The sequence below is a fragment of the Toxorhynchites rutilus genome, chromosome 2, assembly GCF_029784135.1.
Source record: "Toxorhynchites rutilus septentrionalis strain SRP chromosome 2, ASM2978413v1, whole genome shotgun sequence".
NCBI lineage: Eukaryota > Metazoa > Arthropoda > Insecta > Diptera > Culicidae > Toxorhynchites > Toxorhynchites rutilus.
Window position 1 is genome coordinate 65,681,609 of NC_073745.1, and position 19,207 is coordinate 65,700,815.

General features: G+C 39.5%; 1 protein-coding gene across 50 annotated transcripts in view; it reads left to right on the top strand.

Moving 5' to 3' along the window:
• LOC129765188 (sodium channel protein para) overlaps positions 1–19,207 on the top strand; it is a 338,936-nt gene that overhangs the window by 201,796 nt on the left and 117,933 nt on the right. For all 50 annotated transcript variants that reach the window (XM_055765192.1, XM_055765154.1, XM_055765144.1 and 47 more), the window contains 5 exons: positions 3,907–3,998; positions 4,075–4,287; positions 4,415–4,475; positions 4,565–4,709; positions 4,976–5,140. In XM_055765192.1, the coding sequence (XP_055621167.1) occupies positions 3,907–3,998; positions 4,075–4,287; positions 4,415–4,475; positions 4,565–4,709; positions 4,976–5,140 (676 nt within the window). The remainder of the gene's footprint in view (positions 1–3,906; positions 3,999–4,074; positions 4,288–4,414; positions 4,476–4,564; positions 4,710–4,975; positions 5,141–19,207) is intronic.

Sequence of the window (19,207 nt, forward strand, 5' to 3'; positions counted from 1 at the left end):
TACAAAACAATACCACCCGTTGTCGCAGTATTCATTGCTCTTCGTTTCCTTTCATGCACGGAGAGAAATTATTCCTTCAAAAAAATTTCTTTGTAGAATACTTTTGCCACTAAACTAACTAGAAATTTAGATTGTATTGCAAAAATTGCATGAACTCAGAGTCTATGAGTTTATGCAAATTTTGCAAGTCTGATTAAATAATTCATAGTTTTTCCCATGAAAAGAAAACATTCTCTCAATAGAAAGAAACTTTCTGTGAGATTTTTTCCCGTGCATGATGCACATTGAAGTCTGGGAAACGGACTGCAGAGCGGGGCGACATCATACAAATGATGGCCAACTAAATAAACCAATACCCAGAAATTTGTTTTAGATGCATGTTTTCAGGAAAGTTTACACCTATTCTTGGTATTTTGATGTGAGTAACTAAACATCTCCGCCACACTCTATTCAATTTTAGTACTTGTTCAAATAACTAGCAATAGCGGATGATACATAAATTCAATTTATAAATTGATGCATTATTTGATATCAATTGTGAAGAACTCTGATATCAATTGACGCTTATTTTGTTCAGAACAGACAAGGAGGTGTGTTTTATTTGCCCAAAATTTGAGACGCAGCACCCATTGTCATGAGTGATGCTTCCCTTCCCTTTTCCATGTCAACACACCAACACACCGTGTGTAAAGGCAGAGAACAGTCGTATTCATAGTCTTTGGAAATAGCAGAATTTTCAATGAAATGTTGCTTAATTGTAAACTATTTTTTCTCAAATCACATACACTGGGAGCTTTCAAAACATCATCATATCATCGCGAAAATAACGAAAATTTGTTTGTTTCTATGAAGATGAGAGAGTGAAAATGACACACGAAAATATCACTCTTATTTATCTTTTCCGACATCATTTCGCAAATACCCACTGCAAACTAGCCCATTAAACGCATATTCAGTGGGAAATCCACGAGAAGATCTGTTTCCATTTGATAAGAAACTTGCACAAAAAAGTGTTTTCACATAGATGTGGAAGGTAATTGAATATAAACACAAGTATTGACGTCACAATGTGAAAAGTAGCTATGGCAGCGCATGTTATCACGCACACTACGCTCGTAAATTCTGCCATCTGCTCCACCTAATAATCCTGCTCATGGGTCTCGTACGCAGTGTTTTATGTGAAACATGGAAGACTGGTCGAGGTCCCCACTGAAGGGTGAAGTAAATGGAGCGCTTGCCATTATTGCAATTCAAATTCAATCACTGAGCTATGGGGCCTTATTCCCGTGCACACTTCACGGTGAAGTAATGAACGGCACGCCATTGAATTACGTTTTACGAGTTAGTGAAGCGTCTAAGATAATAATTCTATTTTTTTTCAGAATATTAGAAAAACGTGTTTTCGAGAAAAATAAATTAGATTTTCAAAAGATTTTTTTCAATGATTTTGTTTTCAGAAATTTGTATGATATTGTTTCAATGAAAACATGAATAGATTCTTACTTTTAATTATTTGACTAAAATTTTGTATTTCTGATAGATTTTGTGTGAGAATTTGTTTGGAATGTTGAGTTTTTTTTCGAAAAATCCTAATTTAAAAACTATAATATCTACAAAATGTTGGTTAAAGAATAAAATGTAGAAAATTTTTAGGTTTTCATTAAAAAATATCAAACTAATTTTAGAAAAAAAATTTTTTTTTGAAAATAAAATTCATTGTTTTTTTTGAAAACATGTGTTCTTAAAATTTTAAAAAAATTGATATAAACAGCCCTTGACGAATTTCATGCCAACTCGACTGGCCGTTTGCAGCACTATCTCAGATAGTAGTGAAACGTTGTGGGTGTAAAGACATGGGTCATTTGAGCAACTTTGCATACTTGAAATATTCGAAAAATAATTAGACTACTTTTTGGAAAAAGCCAATTTTTTTTTCTTTATTTTTTACAAAAAGTTATAACTTCAAAACTATGATACCTACAAAATTCATTTCAAAGGATGAATAGTAGGAAATTATACTAATTTGCAGAACAAAAATACAACAAGTTTTATGGAAAAAAATTCGCAGACAAAAAAGGTATTTTAAAATAAAAATTCATTTTTCTCAAAAAGGTTTACCGTTTGCTGTCCTCCATAAAATGGATAGTTCAAATGGTTTTCATTACTTCGATATGGTAATAACGACACCATCATGTCTATTCATTTTGTTGTTGTTGTTGTTATGAAATAGCACACTATCCCGAAATTGAGTAGCAAGAGGGATAGAAGTGCTAAAATTGAAATTGTTACCCTACACTGACTGACTCACTGGTAAAATGATAATACAACATTGTTGCTATTTTCCCGAACATAAAACTACACTTCCATCAGAGCGCTAATATTGCTCATGCTGACATCAACCTAAAATGGTTCGGCGTAAAATGTCGTGCTTTAGAACTTATATGCAAGAAATTTATTGCCTCTAAACATGCGATGTTTAGTTGCGCTAAAAACAAAACAAAAACCTCCTTTTCCAAAACCGGTAGGTAAAAGGATGATAAGTGCAATAACACGAATGTTTTTAGATGCACGGAATGATGCACTGGATGAACATCCCTCAATTTTCCCCCCAATTGAGGGGGGGAACGATCCGACCGACTCATTCTCCGCGTTTCCAAGAAATATTTTTCTCCACATTCTCGGGAGAATGTTTCGCATGCTCCTGCTGTTTGCTCGGTACCCCGGTGCTAACGATGCGGGGCATTGACTATGCACTGCGACACTCACAAGGTCCTGATGAAAGCTACACATATTAAAAACATCTCAGCGAAAATACATCAAGCAATGGGAACATCAAGTTCCACCAGCAGAAACAATGATAATGATGTCGCCTTCCATCTCCCCAGAAATTCCCCGTTACCTCGAACCCCGTTGAATCCACTCACCACTCCACCGAGAGTGTGACAGGATTGGAACATTGCATTTTTTAATGGCAGAATGACTTGAATGTTCATTTATGTGTTATAAATATGCCGTGTCGGGTACGGGGTATATGCACATAACACAAAACATTGCCGGAACCTCGTCACCCTCGTCAACTCGCCACCTGCCGGATACGAGCCAGGCTTGAGCGAAAGGAATCATTTTTTTCTATCTTTCCCCCCCAAATGCCTCGCGGTATTTCTCCTCCATGAGCCAACCGTAACAAATGTGTGAAATAAATAATAATTGTGTACCGCATAAAAACACATACAGCACTGGGAACACAGTGTTTTCCCTTCGTTTAAGTGAATCCCTGCTAATATAAACCCTGGAACAGTAGCATTCACCATGGCCTACATAAGGACCAGCCGTTGTCACCATTGTCCTGAAACACACGGGGAAACGAAAATATACAAGTACCATTATCACTCTCCTCCTTTCAGAAGTCAGTCACTCGACAAACTCGGACGTACGACGGAAACCTATATAGATATAGTTAAAATGTTACCTCTTCCCCACCCACAATTCAGACCGTACCATCCAGTAAAAAGCGAGAAAGAACCTTCCAACTCCCTCACCAGAATACCCCACATTTACAGCAACAGACAGACGGCTCTCATTGCCCCAGACCAAAATATCCATAATTCGGTCTCAATTGACCAAATCGTCACACCACCGAGTTTTACGAAGCACCTGTACACTGTCTTGGAACTTTTTCACACATCCATCCACCCACACACCCGGCACACAAACACACTCACATACACACACACACACGCATTCACATGACAAAACTTTGATTAAAAGCAAAGCTAATGACCCATTCTAATCAAACTTTTCTGTCTTCTCCCGTCTCTCTCTCTCTCTCTCTCCTGTCTTATTTAACCACGGAACGTTAATCCACCCCCACAACCTGATGACACACCTTTGGATGACATAACGCAGATATGTAACTATGGGTATAGATTTGGGTAATCTCGCTGCATTGAGAACATTCAGGGTACTGCGAGCTCTCAAAACAGTGGCCATCGTTCCAGGTGAGTGACCACACAAAACCGTGTTTTCGTTTCATACCGACTAACCAGACCCCGTCCCATTTTCCCCATTTCACAGGTCTCAAGACCATCGTTGGCGCTGTCATAGAGTCCGTAAAGAATCTCAGAGATGTGATAATTTTAACAATGTTTTCGTTATCGGTGTTTGCTTTAATGGGTCTGCAGATCTACATGGGCGTGTTGACGCAGAAGTGTATCAAGGTGTTCCCGATGGACGGCTCCTGGGGGAATCTAACCGATGAGAACTGGGAGCAGCACAACTCAAACGATAGTACGTTTCGCTCAGGCTCGGTTGTTGGTGAACAGGCCCATTGTAGCCCCCCCACACACACACACACACACAATATGCTTTAGGGAACTTTGGCGAACGTCTTCTAATTCTTCGCTTTTTCTTTCAGGTAACTGGTATAAAACGGAAAGTGGAGACATGCCTCTTTGTGGGAACTCGTCGGGTGCTGGGTATGAAAGCCTCCTTATATTTCTCTTGACATTAGCCTGTGATTTACGATCTGTTTAACGCCATTTTTCTTCCCCCTTCTCTCCAACAGACAATGTGAAGACGGATATATGTGTTTACAAGGTTATGGAGATAATCCAAATTACGGGTATACAAGTTTTGATACTTTCGGATGGGCATTCTTATCTGCCTTTCGTCTAATGACCCAAGATTATTGGGAGAATTTATATCAACTGGTTCGTATCCATGTGTGAATGAGAACAAGTATTATGAGACAACCTCCCTTCCAGTGACCCCCTTTTTGCCTTGCATAACCCTAACCCACCATATTATCTAAGCTAATCGGGAAGAACGATGCCCCGTTCTGTTCCGCTCCACCGGCAGATATCATTTAACAGCGTGAATCTTTCTTTTTTTTCCCTCAAAACCCAATAAATAAAAACCCACACAAACCACAAACCACTTTACAACTCCATATCTCTCTTCGTGGTGTGCAAAACAGGTGTTACGATCAGCTGGACCGTGGCACATGCTCTTCTTCATTGTGATTATCTTCTTGGGTTCGTTCTACCTTGTAAATTTGATCTTGGCCATTGTCGCCATGTCGTACGACGAACTCCAGAAGAAGGCCGAAGAGGAAGAGGCCGCCGAGGAAGAAGCGCTTCGGGTGAGCGAAAAAACTTTTCTTTTTTTCATTCGTCTCCAACGAATTTTGTGTTTTTTTTTCCATTCTCGTCTTTATTCTCTTCGTTTTTCCATTGTATTTTCTGTGTTTTGATGTCATTTTCATACCTTCATGTGTGTGTGTATGTATGTATGTGTTTTGTTTGGCTTTTCGTTTCCACACTGTATTATTCTGTGCGTGTATGTGGATGCGTGTAATTGAGCCAATCCATTAATACTGTACGTTATGTTTTTACAATGACGTATAATGTTACGCTCGAGGAATGTTCGTTATCAATCAAAAGCGCCCACATAAGTGCACAATCACCTATGGCTCACAAGTGAGGGTGTTGAATTTTTGATGATGGGATGTGTAATCACTCATGAAACGAACTTTACGTGGGTTCGGTATCGCCGAATCTAATCCAATAGGATCGTGTTTTTTTTTCCTGTTGCATGTCGTATACTTGGTGTCATATGGTAGAGCTAAATTGATGGTCTTTACGTGTTTCTATATGTAATGATACTACTAAAAATAACCGGCAAGTGATTGATGGAGGAATGTTATAAAAATAGGCTACTGATATCCTATTACTGTCGTCTGTTTGTCGCGTTAAAGGCTTGATTTTTTTTCCCAAAATATATATTTTTATAACGGCTCATATGGCGTTAGCCTCACGGGGCCGGGAGTTCAATACTTTGACAATTTTTCTTATTATCTATGTTAGTAATATGTAACCGATTACTCGCGGTTGGCTCGAGGTTAGTATTACAAGTGTTTTCGTAATTGGGATGCTGTCTCCAATGCTCTGTACGTGTGCCCGACACGGGATACTTCCTATTGGGATGCAGCTGACCATTAATCAGCAACGCCCCCCTAGTCTGTACCTCATATCTAGCGTGGTGCGTCTTTCTCGACTCGAGGAATCCAGGATAGAATGGTCACTAGCCGGCGCAATTATCAGTTCGTGTAGAGTTGTCATGAGCGGTACAACCTTTGGCTCTTGTTGAATGATCAGTGGACTGCACAACCTTTGGCCCGTGTATCTGTAAAGAGTGTGTGTATGTTTTGCCGCGACTAAGTAAAAGTTTATAGATTGGATAGAAGGGATATGAAACAGGGACACAACGAAGGAAACACTATTAAACAATGACATCAGCGTTTCTGAGGAACAGGCATAGATGAAGCAGAAGATCAGGATCACGGCTACCTAAGATATCCCAGACGAGGATATCCGATTGTCTGCCTTGTACACTCAGTGCTCTAGAGAACTGAGAGCGAGCAGCATGGAACCGGATACACGACCAGACAATATGCTCGATGTCGTGGTAGCCATCGCCACAATCACAAAGATTGTTTGCTGCGAGCCCAATGCGATAGAGATGCGCGTTTAGGTTGTAGTGATTGGACATAAGCCGAGATATCACGCGAATGAAATCACGACCTACATTCAATACCTTGAACCATGCACTCGTCGAGACCTTAGGGATAATCGTGTGTAACCAACGACCGAACTCATCTCCACTCCACATGCGCTGCCAACTTACGAGCGTGTACTGACGAGGAATGTGGAAAAATTCATTATAAGCAATTTGCCTTTCAAAAAGTGTGCCTTCTAAAGCGCCCACCTTAGCTAGCGAGTCCGCTTTCTCATTCCCCGGAATCGAACAATGAGACGGAACCCATGCTAAGGTAATCTTGAATAATTTTTCGACCAAAACACTCAATTGTTGTCTTATTCTTGTTAGGAAATAAGATGAGCGTTTATCAACCTTCATTGAGCGGATTGCCTCTATTGAGCTGAGACTGTCTGAAAAAATAAAATAGTGGTCGATGGGCAATGTTTCAATGATCCCCAGTGCGTAGTATATCGCACCCAGTTCAGCGACATACACGGAATAAGGATCTTTGAGTTTGAAAGAGGCACTGGAATTTTCATTGAAGATGCCGAAGCCAGTGGACCCGTTTATGTATGAACCGTCAGTAAAGAACATTTTATCAGATCTAACTTTCCCATATTCTGCCGAAAACATCAGCGGAATATAATCGGAGCGTAGGTGATCCATGGATTTTTTGTCGCATGGACAGATCAAAAATGACAGAGGAATTGCAAAAGTATGGGAAGCAAACTTGGTTGGAGATGCCTGGTGAAGGGTGCACGTCGTGGGTAAGGTACTCATGGTATAAAGACATAAAACTTGACTGAGGAATCAGTTGGAGTAGATTTTCGAAGTTATCAATCACCAATGGATTCATGATCTTGCAACGGATGAGAAATCTGTAGGATAATTCTGTGAACCGAAGAGTAAGCGGGGGTACTCCTGCCAAAACTTCGAGACTCATCGTATGTGTCGAATGCAAACACCCCATGGCTATACGCAAGCAACGATATTGTATTCTCTCCAGCTTGAGAATATGAATCCTGGCAGCTGATCGGGAGCAAAAACTGCCATATTCCAACACTGATAATATCGTTGTTTTGTACAACTGAATGAGGTCTCCTGGATGGGCACCCCACCATGTTCCGGTAATTGTTTGGAGAAAATTGATTCTTTGCTGGCATTTCTGTTTCAAATACGCAATGTGTCTCCCCCAGGTACACTTAGAATCAAAATATACACCCAGGTATTTGAAAAACATCGAGTGCTTGATCGTTTTGCCGGATAGGTGAAGCTGGAATTGGGCGGGTTCGTGCTTCCTAGAAAAAACGACCATTTCGGTTTTCTCCGTAGAGAATTCGATACCCAGCTTGAGAGCCCACGTGAACAGATTGTTCAGGGTATCTTGCAAGGATTTTTGCAGAACGGCGGGATTAGTACCCGTGATGGAAATAACTCCATCGTCTGCAAGTTGTCTCAGCGTGCAGTCTCTAGTTAGACAATCATCTATATCATTGACGTAAAAACTGTACAAGAGGGGGCTTAGGCAGGAGCCTTGTGGTAGGCCCATAAAACTGTATCGAGAAGATTTCAAGCTGCCATGATTGAAAAACATGTGCTTTTCTGACAGTAAATTGTACAGGAAATTATTCAGAATTGGTGAAAGTCCACGATTATGAAGTTTATCTGAGAGAATTTCCATGGAAACTGAATCAAATGCCCCTTTGATATCGAGAAAAACGGAAGCCATTTGTTCTTTGCGAGCAAATGCGATTTGGATTTCAGAAGATAGCAGCGCGAGACAATCGTTCGTCCCTTTACCTCGGCGGAAGCCAAACTGCGTATTTGACAGCAAATTGTTCGTTTCAACCCACTTGTCCAAACGTAGTAGAATCATTTTCTCTAACAATTTACGAATACAGGATAACATTGCAATCGGCCTATACGAATTGTGATCGCAAGCCGGCTTATTGGGTTTTCGTATGGCTATCACTCTCACTTGTCTCCAGTCATGCGGGACAATATTCAGCTCCAGAAACTTGTTGAACAAGTTCAGCAAACGCTGTTTCGCCAAGTCGGGAAGATTCTTCAACAAGTTGAATTTAATCTTGTCCGACCCCGGAGCTGAATTGTTACATGAGAGGAGGGCAATTGAGAATTCTACCATCGAAAAATTCTCATAATCGCATTGGAGCGGAATGTCGCGTACGACGTTTTGTGCAGGAACGGAATCGGGACAAACCTTTCTTGCAAATTTGAAAATCCAACGGTCAGAGTATTCCTCACTTTCATTGGTATGGTTCCAGCCACGCATTCTCCTAGCCGTATTCCAAAGAGTGCTCATAGCGGTCTCCCTTGACAAACCATTGACGAACTTTCGCCAATATCCACGCTTTTTTGCGTTAATCAGACCTTTTAGTTTGGCTTCTAGAGCTTGGTACTTTCGAAACCATTCCACTGATCCAGTTTTCCTGAATTTTTTGAAAGCGGATGATTTTTCAAGGTAGACCTTTGAACACTCATTGTCCCACCAAAGTGATGGAGGACAACGTCGGAAAGTGGTAGCCGGTACACGTTTCTTTTGAGCTTGAAGTGCGCTTTCGTAAATCAAACTCGATATAAAGTTATACTCTTCGAGTGGAGGAAGTTCATGCATTGAAACAAGTGCTTCAGATATTATTTCTGCAAATTTTCTCCAGTCAATATTTTTCGTGAGGTCATAAGCAATATCGACTGACTCACGAGAACCTGATTCATTGGCGATCGATAAAATTATTGGCAGGTGGTCACTACCGTGGGGATCTTGGATTACCTTCCACGTGCAATCCAGGGATAACGAAGAAGAGCAAAGTGATATGTCTAGCATGCTTGCCCGTGCAGGATGGTTGGCTATTCTAGTTGCTTCCCCAGTATTTAAAACTGTCAATTTGAAGTTGTCACACAGATCATAAATCAAAGTGGAACGGTTGTCATCGTAGAGTGAACCCCATGCTGTTCCATGGGAGTTGAGGTCACCTAAGATTAGCCGCGGCTCCGGCAGTGCCTCGATGATATAAAAAAACTGATGGCGGCCAACCATAGTTCTTGGAGGAATATATATCGAGGCAATGCAGAGGTCTTTGCCATTGATTTGTGTCTGGCAAGCGACAACTTCAATGCCTGTCATCGATGGGAGAGTGACTCTATAGAAGGAGTGGCATTTTTTGATCCCCAATAGTACGCCACCAAACGAGTCATTTCGATCGAGGCGAATAATGTTGAAATCGTGGAAATTCAGTTCGTCGGCTGAAGAAAGCCATGTTTCACAGAGGGAAAATACATCACAGTTAGAGCTATGAACTAAAAATTTAAATTGATCTAGTTTAGGGATGATGCTTCTGCAATTCCACTGTATTACAGTGGTCAAATCCTTGACCTCTTGCACTGAATCAGGCATCGAGGGAAATGAACGCTGCTAAAAAACCACATTTTTCTTTCAAAAATGTTCTCACAATCGGAAGCAAACATAATACTATGCTTTTAAGAGGGTCATTTATATTTAAAGCATTTAAAATATTGTCCACCAGGTCAGAAAGCGCAAGCAAGCCAGATTGTGGCTGTTGCCTCGACCGCGAAAAAGGAACAGACGTGTTGGGCTCTGCTCCGGGAAGTGCTGAGGACCCCTGGTGCGTAGAAGAACCGCTTAAACCAGGAGGCTTCGGTCTATTCTCAGCACGTTCGATACGAGGTTTCATTCCAACTTGGGAAGTTTGGGTCTTCTTTCTGGGGAGTGATGGAAAAGAAGTAATTTTTCTTTTCCTAATGGCACCCTGCGATGTACCGGAACTTCCTGCATTGGGAGCGTCAGCAACAGGCTCGTAGTTCTGCAGAATGGAGTAGGGATTGTCCTGAGTCGTTGAAGCGGAACTCTTAAGCATTTCTGCATAAGTCCGCTTGGAACGTTCCTTTAAGGAACGCTTGAGTTTTTCCCCTCGTTGTATGTACACCGGGCATTGAGAAATATCATGTGGAGCCTCGTCGCAATGAAGACACTTGCGCTCTTTTGAGCAAGAAGTCCCATCATGACTCTCTCCACAATCTGCGAAACGTTGTTTATTGCAACGATAGGCGGCCGTGTGACCGAGTTGCATACATTTGTTGCATTTCATTACCCGGGGTACAAACAACCGAACAGGTAAACGAAGTGCACCTATTGCAACGTAGTTTGGAAGAGCGGAACCCTCAAATGTCACACGAAAAGAGTTTGTCCGATTGAGAACTCGTTTGTCATTTTTAAGTGACACAGACTTCAGTCGATCGCATTCAAGAATCTTCACACTTTTAAGTGAGGAGTTCTTGAAGCGACCGGCACCATCGAGTATCTCTTTTCGAGTCAAACCCTTTTCGTTTATTACACCGTCTATTTCAACGTTGCAACAGGGTACGTATACGCGATACTCAATCGCAAAGAGATCACAGCGCGTTATTGCATTCGCTTGGGTCCTGCAAGAGACGACAACTCGTAATTTGTCTGGCCCCATCCGAGTAATTTCAGTAACTTTGGAAAATTTCTGCGTTAGTTCTTTTGAGATGCGAATGACATTAAGAGGTTTTGATGATAAATAAAGGCTTGATGATGGAAAACATGAACTTTCCATTGAGTGATCGCAATCCAAAGTTCTAGAATAACTATGCATACATCAATACGATATTGTTTCCAAAATTCACAAAACTAAGTTTCGAATACCAAAACAAAATACGGACTATTCGTTCAATGGAAGTAACCTTGTTTATACAATACTAGCTGACCCGGCAAACTTCATCCCGTCCAAAATTTATTTTTTGATATCAATACCTCCAAACATTCACGTTTTCTTACTCATAGGTCCAATCGTAGAACTGTTCATCGATTCATCTTCTAATTGACCCTTTACAATTTACTTTTAATATAAATTTCCTAGGACTTCTGTCGAAACTCGTCATTATAATATCAGCTTATTTTCAGACACAATTCTCGTTCAAGATTTTGCAATCACTTGAAAAGAAAACATGTTTTTCCGTTACATCGAATAAATGTTTGATACAGAAAATATGATTGAATGAAGATAGTCCTAAATCGGATAATTCCTTCTTCGAGTTGTGCTCTGCACATTCGGCGATCCATTTTTATTTATATAGATAGAAGAAGATATAGGAGTGCGTTTTATCACATTAAAATCCATTTCCCCTATGGAACAAAAATGTATTTCGTTGGCGCAAACATAAAATGAACTAACGACGCTTGCCACTATGTAATTATAGAACATATCCGAATTGAATTTCCCGAATTTTCCCATTTCCCTTCAGAGTTTTTCGAAAATTTTCAATTGTCATGTTTGGGTGAAATATCTCTCCATTTCATAGGATCCATTTCATACCATCACCAAAAAGTACCCAAAAAGCCTCACATCTCAAATTTGGCTCCATTTGCTTGATTAGTTTTCGAGTTTGCAGAAGTTTGTGTTTCATTTGTATAGCAGACCACCCCTCCCCACCCCTTAGAGAGGGTAGAGGAGTGTCGAACCACCATAGAAGCATTTATTACACCCTAAAACCTCCACATACCAAATTTGGTTTAGTTTGCTTGATTAGCTCTCGAGTTATACTGAAATTTGTGTTTCATTTGTATGGTAGACCAACCCCTCGACACCCCTTAGAGAGGGAGGAGGTGTGTCTATCCACCATAGAAACATTTATTGCACCCTAAAACGTCCACACGCCGAATTTGGGTTTGTTAGCTTGATTAATTCTCGAGTTATAAAGAAATTTGTGTTTCATTTGTATGGCAGACAGACAGACAGAAATCCTTTTTTATATATAGAAAGAAGATGTAGGCAAAGAATAAAAGCAAAAAATAATTTTAGAACCATCGGTTGAATACATGTAAATTTTAACATGTAACACAAAAAAAAAGTTCTCAAATATACTTCGAATCAATGATATAACTGTTTACCTAATCATTTTAAAATTATGAGCACTATAATTATTTCAAACTTTTGCCAATTTTATCTCCACCACTTATCTGTGGAAAACGATGGAAAGATATCCTGTTCCACATTGCATTCGAACTTCAACTTTTGTGCGTAGAAGTTTTGTCAAGGTTTGTCAATTGAGGACCCAATTGGCATATATCATTTCATATGATTAGCTTTCTCAAGGAAACTACGAACTGATGATGATGATAGCCCACCTCATACCCCTACAAAGGTTTGAGCAGGACGATTTATCTTATAGATAATAATTAAGTTTAAAAATATCAAGAGACCAGTATTATAAAAAAAACAAAGCGAACTGGATCTGTTGCATAAATATCTATTAATAGATCAGTAAAAATAGGCACAAACTGCGAAAAAACGAACAATGTTCCTATCCATATTAACATTGTCATAGTCATAGTCTCAACTTCAGGCCCAATGTTTCTTCTAAGGCATGTCAAGAAAATTTCCAACCCGGGAAGATACTTGACTGATTGGGAATTGAACCCAATATCTAAAAGTTTCTACTTAGAACATAAAAGAGATCTGCTACAATCAGAAATAATCGATATAACCATCTGATGAAAGATAGTTTACGACAATTCCGAATGAGCTATCCCAATTCCAGTGTCCTACTCCAGACCCTATATAAAAATTTCATCATGTGTCAGTTTTCTGCCAGTGTTCATTATTAACATTCGTCCAAGCCCACCAAACGCGCGCGAGGCTCAAACTTTCGTAGACAATGCTCATTTTTTTTTACCAATCTACAATTTTAACAAATTTAACAATAAAAAAACATCTTCATCAGTACGAACATGGCAGTTTGAGATACCGGTAAATACATTTTCTAATTTCAATTAATATTAAACATAAATAAATCATTTGACAAAAAAAAATTACGGAAACCTGATTACAAAACAGATTTCACGTGGGAAATACACATTCTCTTAAACTCTGCCTTTGTTGCTGCACGTTTTATTTCACTGGGCATCGAATTGAAAAAATGTATTCCTTTGTATAACAACGAGTTCTGCGACCTACTGAATACAAAGTTAGGTGTTCTTGCTTTATCCACGTTCCTAGTATTGTATCTATGAACATCACTTCCTCTTTCAATTCGATCACACAAGTATCGAGGCAGCATACCGTTTTGTTGCTAGGTTCTCTGATTAACAATACAGCTTGTATGTTCACTTTGGAAGATCTAATTCTGTTCTGAGAAATGTGCCCCAGGAAGTTGAGTTCATCCATCCTCGGTTGGTATTTGTCCCAATTAAGTTCTACACCCTGAACATTTAATCGTGGTAGAACCTTAAATCACAAAAGATCACACGAAAAGAAAAACAACAACTTTTTCTATGGAAATAATTTGATTTATTTGCATCAGGATGTTATCTTGTTAAACCATCAATCGTGGCAGTTTAAATCTAATGGGCTCCTTACACGATCAAAATTATTGACAATAAGTGTCTCCCATATCGTGACAGCTGGGCTTTCGACATCCGATCTAACCTCAATCAATATTTTGCCAACTTACACGGCCTATATCGCCCTCAACCAGAGACAACGGAAGTATCCGCGATGACTAGTGGCGACATTCGAGTTTGGGATCCAAACTATTCTCCATAAGATTGGAAGGCTCAAAGGCAATTTTCAATTGATAAAATTTGATTGAAAATATCTACTTGGTATTATTTGATTCTGAATTTTCCGATATTCCTACTAACACTTATTATTATAATATAACGTCAATTTCAGACAAAATTTTTGTATGGGATTTTCTCACCACATGCAGAAAAAAAGTGATTTGCATTCCCATAGAATACTAATTTGATTCGGAAAAGTTAATTGTCGTTCATAATTTACACTTCAAAATTTGTTTTTCCTTCTCAAAAACACATCATGATACTCGCTTCACAAATACAGGCTGTTCCTTTCAGTTTCAAAGATGCCAGTTTTTTTTAGTTTACTAAAATATATGCAAGTTATATTATCTGCAAGCAAACGTTTTTATTGTATAAATAAGACTATGACAGTAGAACCCCGATTATCTGTGAGCGGGTGATCCGTGCGGATTATTCGCGATCGCGAGTTCCAATAGGCCTTTCCGGAATTTGTTAGTGAGTGATAGGCCTATGCTCTTTTGTTTTGGTCATGGCTTTTACATTATTTAACCACTGGTGTACACGAACTTGTAGATGGATAGTTTAATGACTTCTGTATTGATAAAACATAGTTTTGACGCAGGACTACGTCTTACATTAAGAGTGCCAAATCAGAAAACAGGTCACGTTTTTATGAAATAAAGTTAACGTTAATAACTATTTTTGCTGCGAACAGATTTCAACGATTTGCATACCAATCGAATCGGAAATTTTCTAAGGTTTGTTTGATACGCTATACATTATAATCCCATAGTCTGTATATGGTTTAAATTGATGAAAATTGGAAGCATTCTCATTTCCCCATACATTTGTTCTGTCTATTTGTGAGCTTTCCCGAACAGAGCTGTCAATAACGGGCAACTTATGCAGCCGCTAGACAACGAAGGGAGATAGCGAAAAGAGAATATTTGCGAAGTAAACTCCACCCTTGCGTATAAGTATTGCCTCTCCTCTGAGGAAAATTCTCAGAATCTTTCTGTTCCCGAAACAACGAAGGTCGCTTATTCTGCTCGTTCCTAGCTCCTGGCTTTGTTAACGGTTTTAACCGAGAGTCGAGAAACGATTTTCCATAAACGGCCACTCTCACGATGTTTCATTTTATCTCTGCAGCTGTGTGCATCTGTTAGACGCGTATTTGATGCTTGTCGAATGGCGATGCACGGAAGATGCCTCTCGTTAAACACTTAGTGCAATGCGTGCATTGATATAAACAAACAAATTGCGATATATGATCAATTAGTGTATTGTTCTCGCAAAGACAAGAAAGAAACGTTGCTTCTCGAAATGATTCTACAAAACCATTCAAGGAACTTTTACTAAAGAGTTATTTATGAAATTTCGACGTATTCGCAAATAATATTCGTAATGATAAACCAACAAATTTAAAAAAAAAGAATGCGTAGTCCTACGTCCTAAGCGGTCCTGTCTCGGATACAACCCCTCGAATTTTTATGTTGAAACATCTTTTCTTCCTGTCTGCACCTCTTTTTTGGTCCTTTAATGCGTCATCCGCAATTTTCGTTATTCGCGGTAAGTTTACCCGGCCATTCCGCAGATAATCGGGATACTACTGTACCTTGAATTAAGACATGATGTTTTTCCGCCTGTGATTTTCCCAGATATTCTCATTCTCCAAATTTCAGAGCGGAGTGTGATGAAACCCACAACTTAGACTAAAGTGGCTGGCCCGCTTGCTAGCGCAAAAAAATGACCGAGTTCAACATTAAAAAACTCCTAAAACGGTGTTACGTTTCATCCCCCATTATATTGTCAGTTTACTTTGAGGTTTTCATTTGTATCGCGAAAAGTACGGTTTGCTATTAAAAGTATCAGTTTTCCAAACCAAAAGCTTCCTACAATTTCAGAAGTTTATAAATTTTAATTGCAATCGAAGAAAAGACTAACAAAAATTAAATATCCGCTTACGAATCTGGCAACTCAGTCTCGAAGTCCGCGAGGTACAACATCAACATCATACATTTATATGAAATGTCAAGATATTGATGTTCGAAAATCAGAAAATCCGGATTTCTGCGTCGTCGGCTGGGTTGAGCTGTCATTATGCTCTCAAATGTCATCAAATTGTTAATACTATTGACCGTGTAAGGTTTGCTTTAGGTTTGAATCTGAGAGAGAGGAGCCAGCTGAACGCAGATAGTATGTTTTCTTCTTATTCTTTTAACGCTTTTAAGGGCTTCGAACGATGGGAGAAAAGTAAATCCAACGCTTTACAATCGACTATCAACTAGAACTTTGTTCTTAAAAGAAACATGCTGAATTTATCTCCAAGTCTATGAATGCCTTACAGGCGAAAGCGACAATCCTTATCTCCTTATCACAATTATCTTGAAGCAGTACCGCATCAAGACCGATAGAACTGCCGAATTGAAAAATCCTGAAACCTCAACATACGTTGTCACCAACTTGATTGGTATAAAAGATGCTTGGTTTATCGGCCACCATCGTTTAACGCAGTGCCTTGTTTTATTGTTTTAGTAAGTCAACAAACAATAATTGATCCACAGCAATTGCAAATGTTGTCTTGCTTCCAATTCTAAGTTCTTAATTGGCTGAATAAGAAATAAAAATAGGTTTTGAGAGAGGAAATTCGTTTAAACGCACTCTAGTTTTTATTAATGAAAACAATGATTTAGTTAACATTTCTAGGAAAAATAATAGTCAATATTCAGTTTGCTTTCCGTTCTTGTGAATAGTTTCGAAAATTCTATTCGGCATGGAGTTAACAAGATTTTAGCAGCGATGGACCTCCAGGATTCTCTCACAGCTCTCACAGCTCGCTCCTAGTTCCCGAACTGTTTCGTAATGCCTTCCACCGCTGTAAATACGTCGTGCATAAATTCCCCAAAGGTTCTCAATTGTATCTAGGTCTGGACAGTCGTGGACAGTCCAAGATATTGATGTCTCACTGCGAAAACTTGCATACTTCTTTCACTGACATGGATGGCTGCATTCTCGGTAAATGGTACCACAACGTCTTCAAGTAATTTCACGTACTTTTCTGAGTTCATCCTGGTTCATGAAGTGAAAAACCATCCCCAAATCATGAATGTTCCGCCTCTTCTTTTCATTCGGAAATACAACATTATCGCATTCGTTTCGCCATGTCATATACTTTTTGGCGAAATTCAATCGAGCCTGAATATGTGCGGGAGTAAGATTCGGTTTCTTGACCTTTTTAGTGTACTTGAAGTAACCAGATCCCCGAAATATCTGTGCAATGCGCTTATTGGTAATCGAGAGTCCAAGTTACTTCTTAATGTTTTGCAAATGCATTGAACTTTCCAGTTCCAGCCCGCTCCAGAATTTGATTCCTGTCACGATTGCTTATTTTAGTATTCCCCTTAACTTCTTAACACCATATTTTTCACCTTTCATCTGCACATTTCGAATCGATGTTTCGGGTCTGTTTACTCTCCTTCCTATTTCCCGGTTACCCATACCAGTTTTCTTCAGTTCGCGAACAACTGCACTCAAATATCTTTAATTCGGCATTTTTCACCTCAGATCAACAAATTTGCCAGCACCATCAAATGTTTTGCGTACTAACACAACAACAAAACTGAAATGACAGATTGCCAAGGTTTATTGGGGTCATGGGTGCGCCAGTTGCTTATATTCAGTTGTGTGCGTTTAAACGAGTTTCCGTCCTCATGATGAACTTTCGCCTCCTATTAAAGGTATACGGAATTTTCTAATAAAATGATTGTTGGTCTCAACTATACACCCGACCATCAATCAAATATAGTTGCGAAGACAGATTTATGATCGCTTGTTTGAGGACTTGGAACAAAAATTATCTTGCGTTTAAACGAATTTTCCTCACTGTATTTCACGTCGAGAAAATTGTAAGCTAGTAACATTGTACTACATTTTTGGTGGTTAAACTAAATTTCATATGATTCGCACCGATCAAGAACAGTTTTTCAATCCCGCCGCGTTTTCCATAAAAGATCTTCCATTAAACAATAGGTAATTCTGATGCACTACAATTCCATCTGAACCAGCAAGAATGGTTTCCATGACCTTTTTTCAGGAGCTGAACAGACACTAATGTAACTATTTCTCGATGCATCACGATGCATCGAGAAAGAGAGGGAGAAAGAGGTATAAAATAGCTGGTCTATTAATTCGTACTTAGTAACACTCTGGATAGCGATAAGCTAGCGCTGTGTGTTTGTTAATATGAGTATATTGCGCAAAGTAGATCGTCGATATAACAGTCCTTAAATATGACGTTAATTGCGTTGATGCAAGTCAGTTTGTGATCGGCGTCGAGTTTCAAGATATGGGGCCGATGTGGTGCAGTAAGTGATCGTCGGTAATTGGAAGGTTTGGACAGGTTTCGACGGGATGCAGAAAACGATGCGCTGGAGCAAACGATCGCTATGATATACTGGTTCTTGACGGTACATTTTCTCCAAGCCCCTCTCAATTAAACAACGATGAATGCGGAAACATAGAATAACGCTATACAGTTCTTTTTTAAGTACCAGCTCCATCACAAAAATTTTATTCAACGAGATGCCGAGTTCAGCAAATGTAGTAAATTTTCTCTTTAAAACTTCAGAACTGTTTGGAAGGATCGGAACCATGCGTCCTAGGTATACGTAATCTTGAATGAACAGAAAACGACGGCAAGCATTATCTCTCAAGTTTCCTATGTACTCAAGAACATATGTTTTTTTGTGGTAACGAAAACTCATCCACACTTCCACCTATCACGAAATTTCATTAGAGTGACACGACTATCCCAGAGGTGAGTGCGTTGTTGAATCTTCCAGTTCGGCATTAGTACACACGAAAGTACTGACTGATCTCTTTGACTATAAGTTGTTGCATTTACTGATGACCCGCAAACTACCCGCAAAACAGTTCCTTTTAGGTGGAATAGTGCGAGGTCGTCCAAACCGCAGTGGGTTTGTTTTGAACTTAAAGAAATGGGGACCGGCTATCTGAATATGCGATGGAATGGATGCCCTGGTTTCTGTGAAAAATGTTCACTCGTTCCCT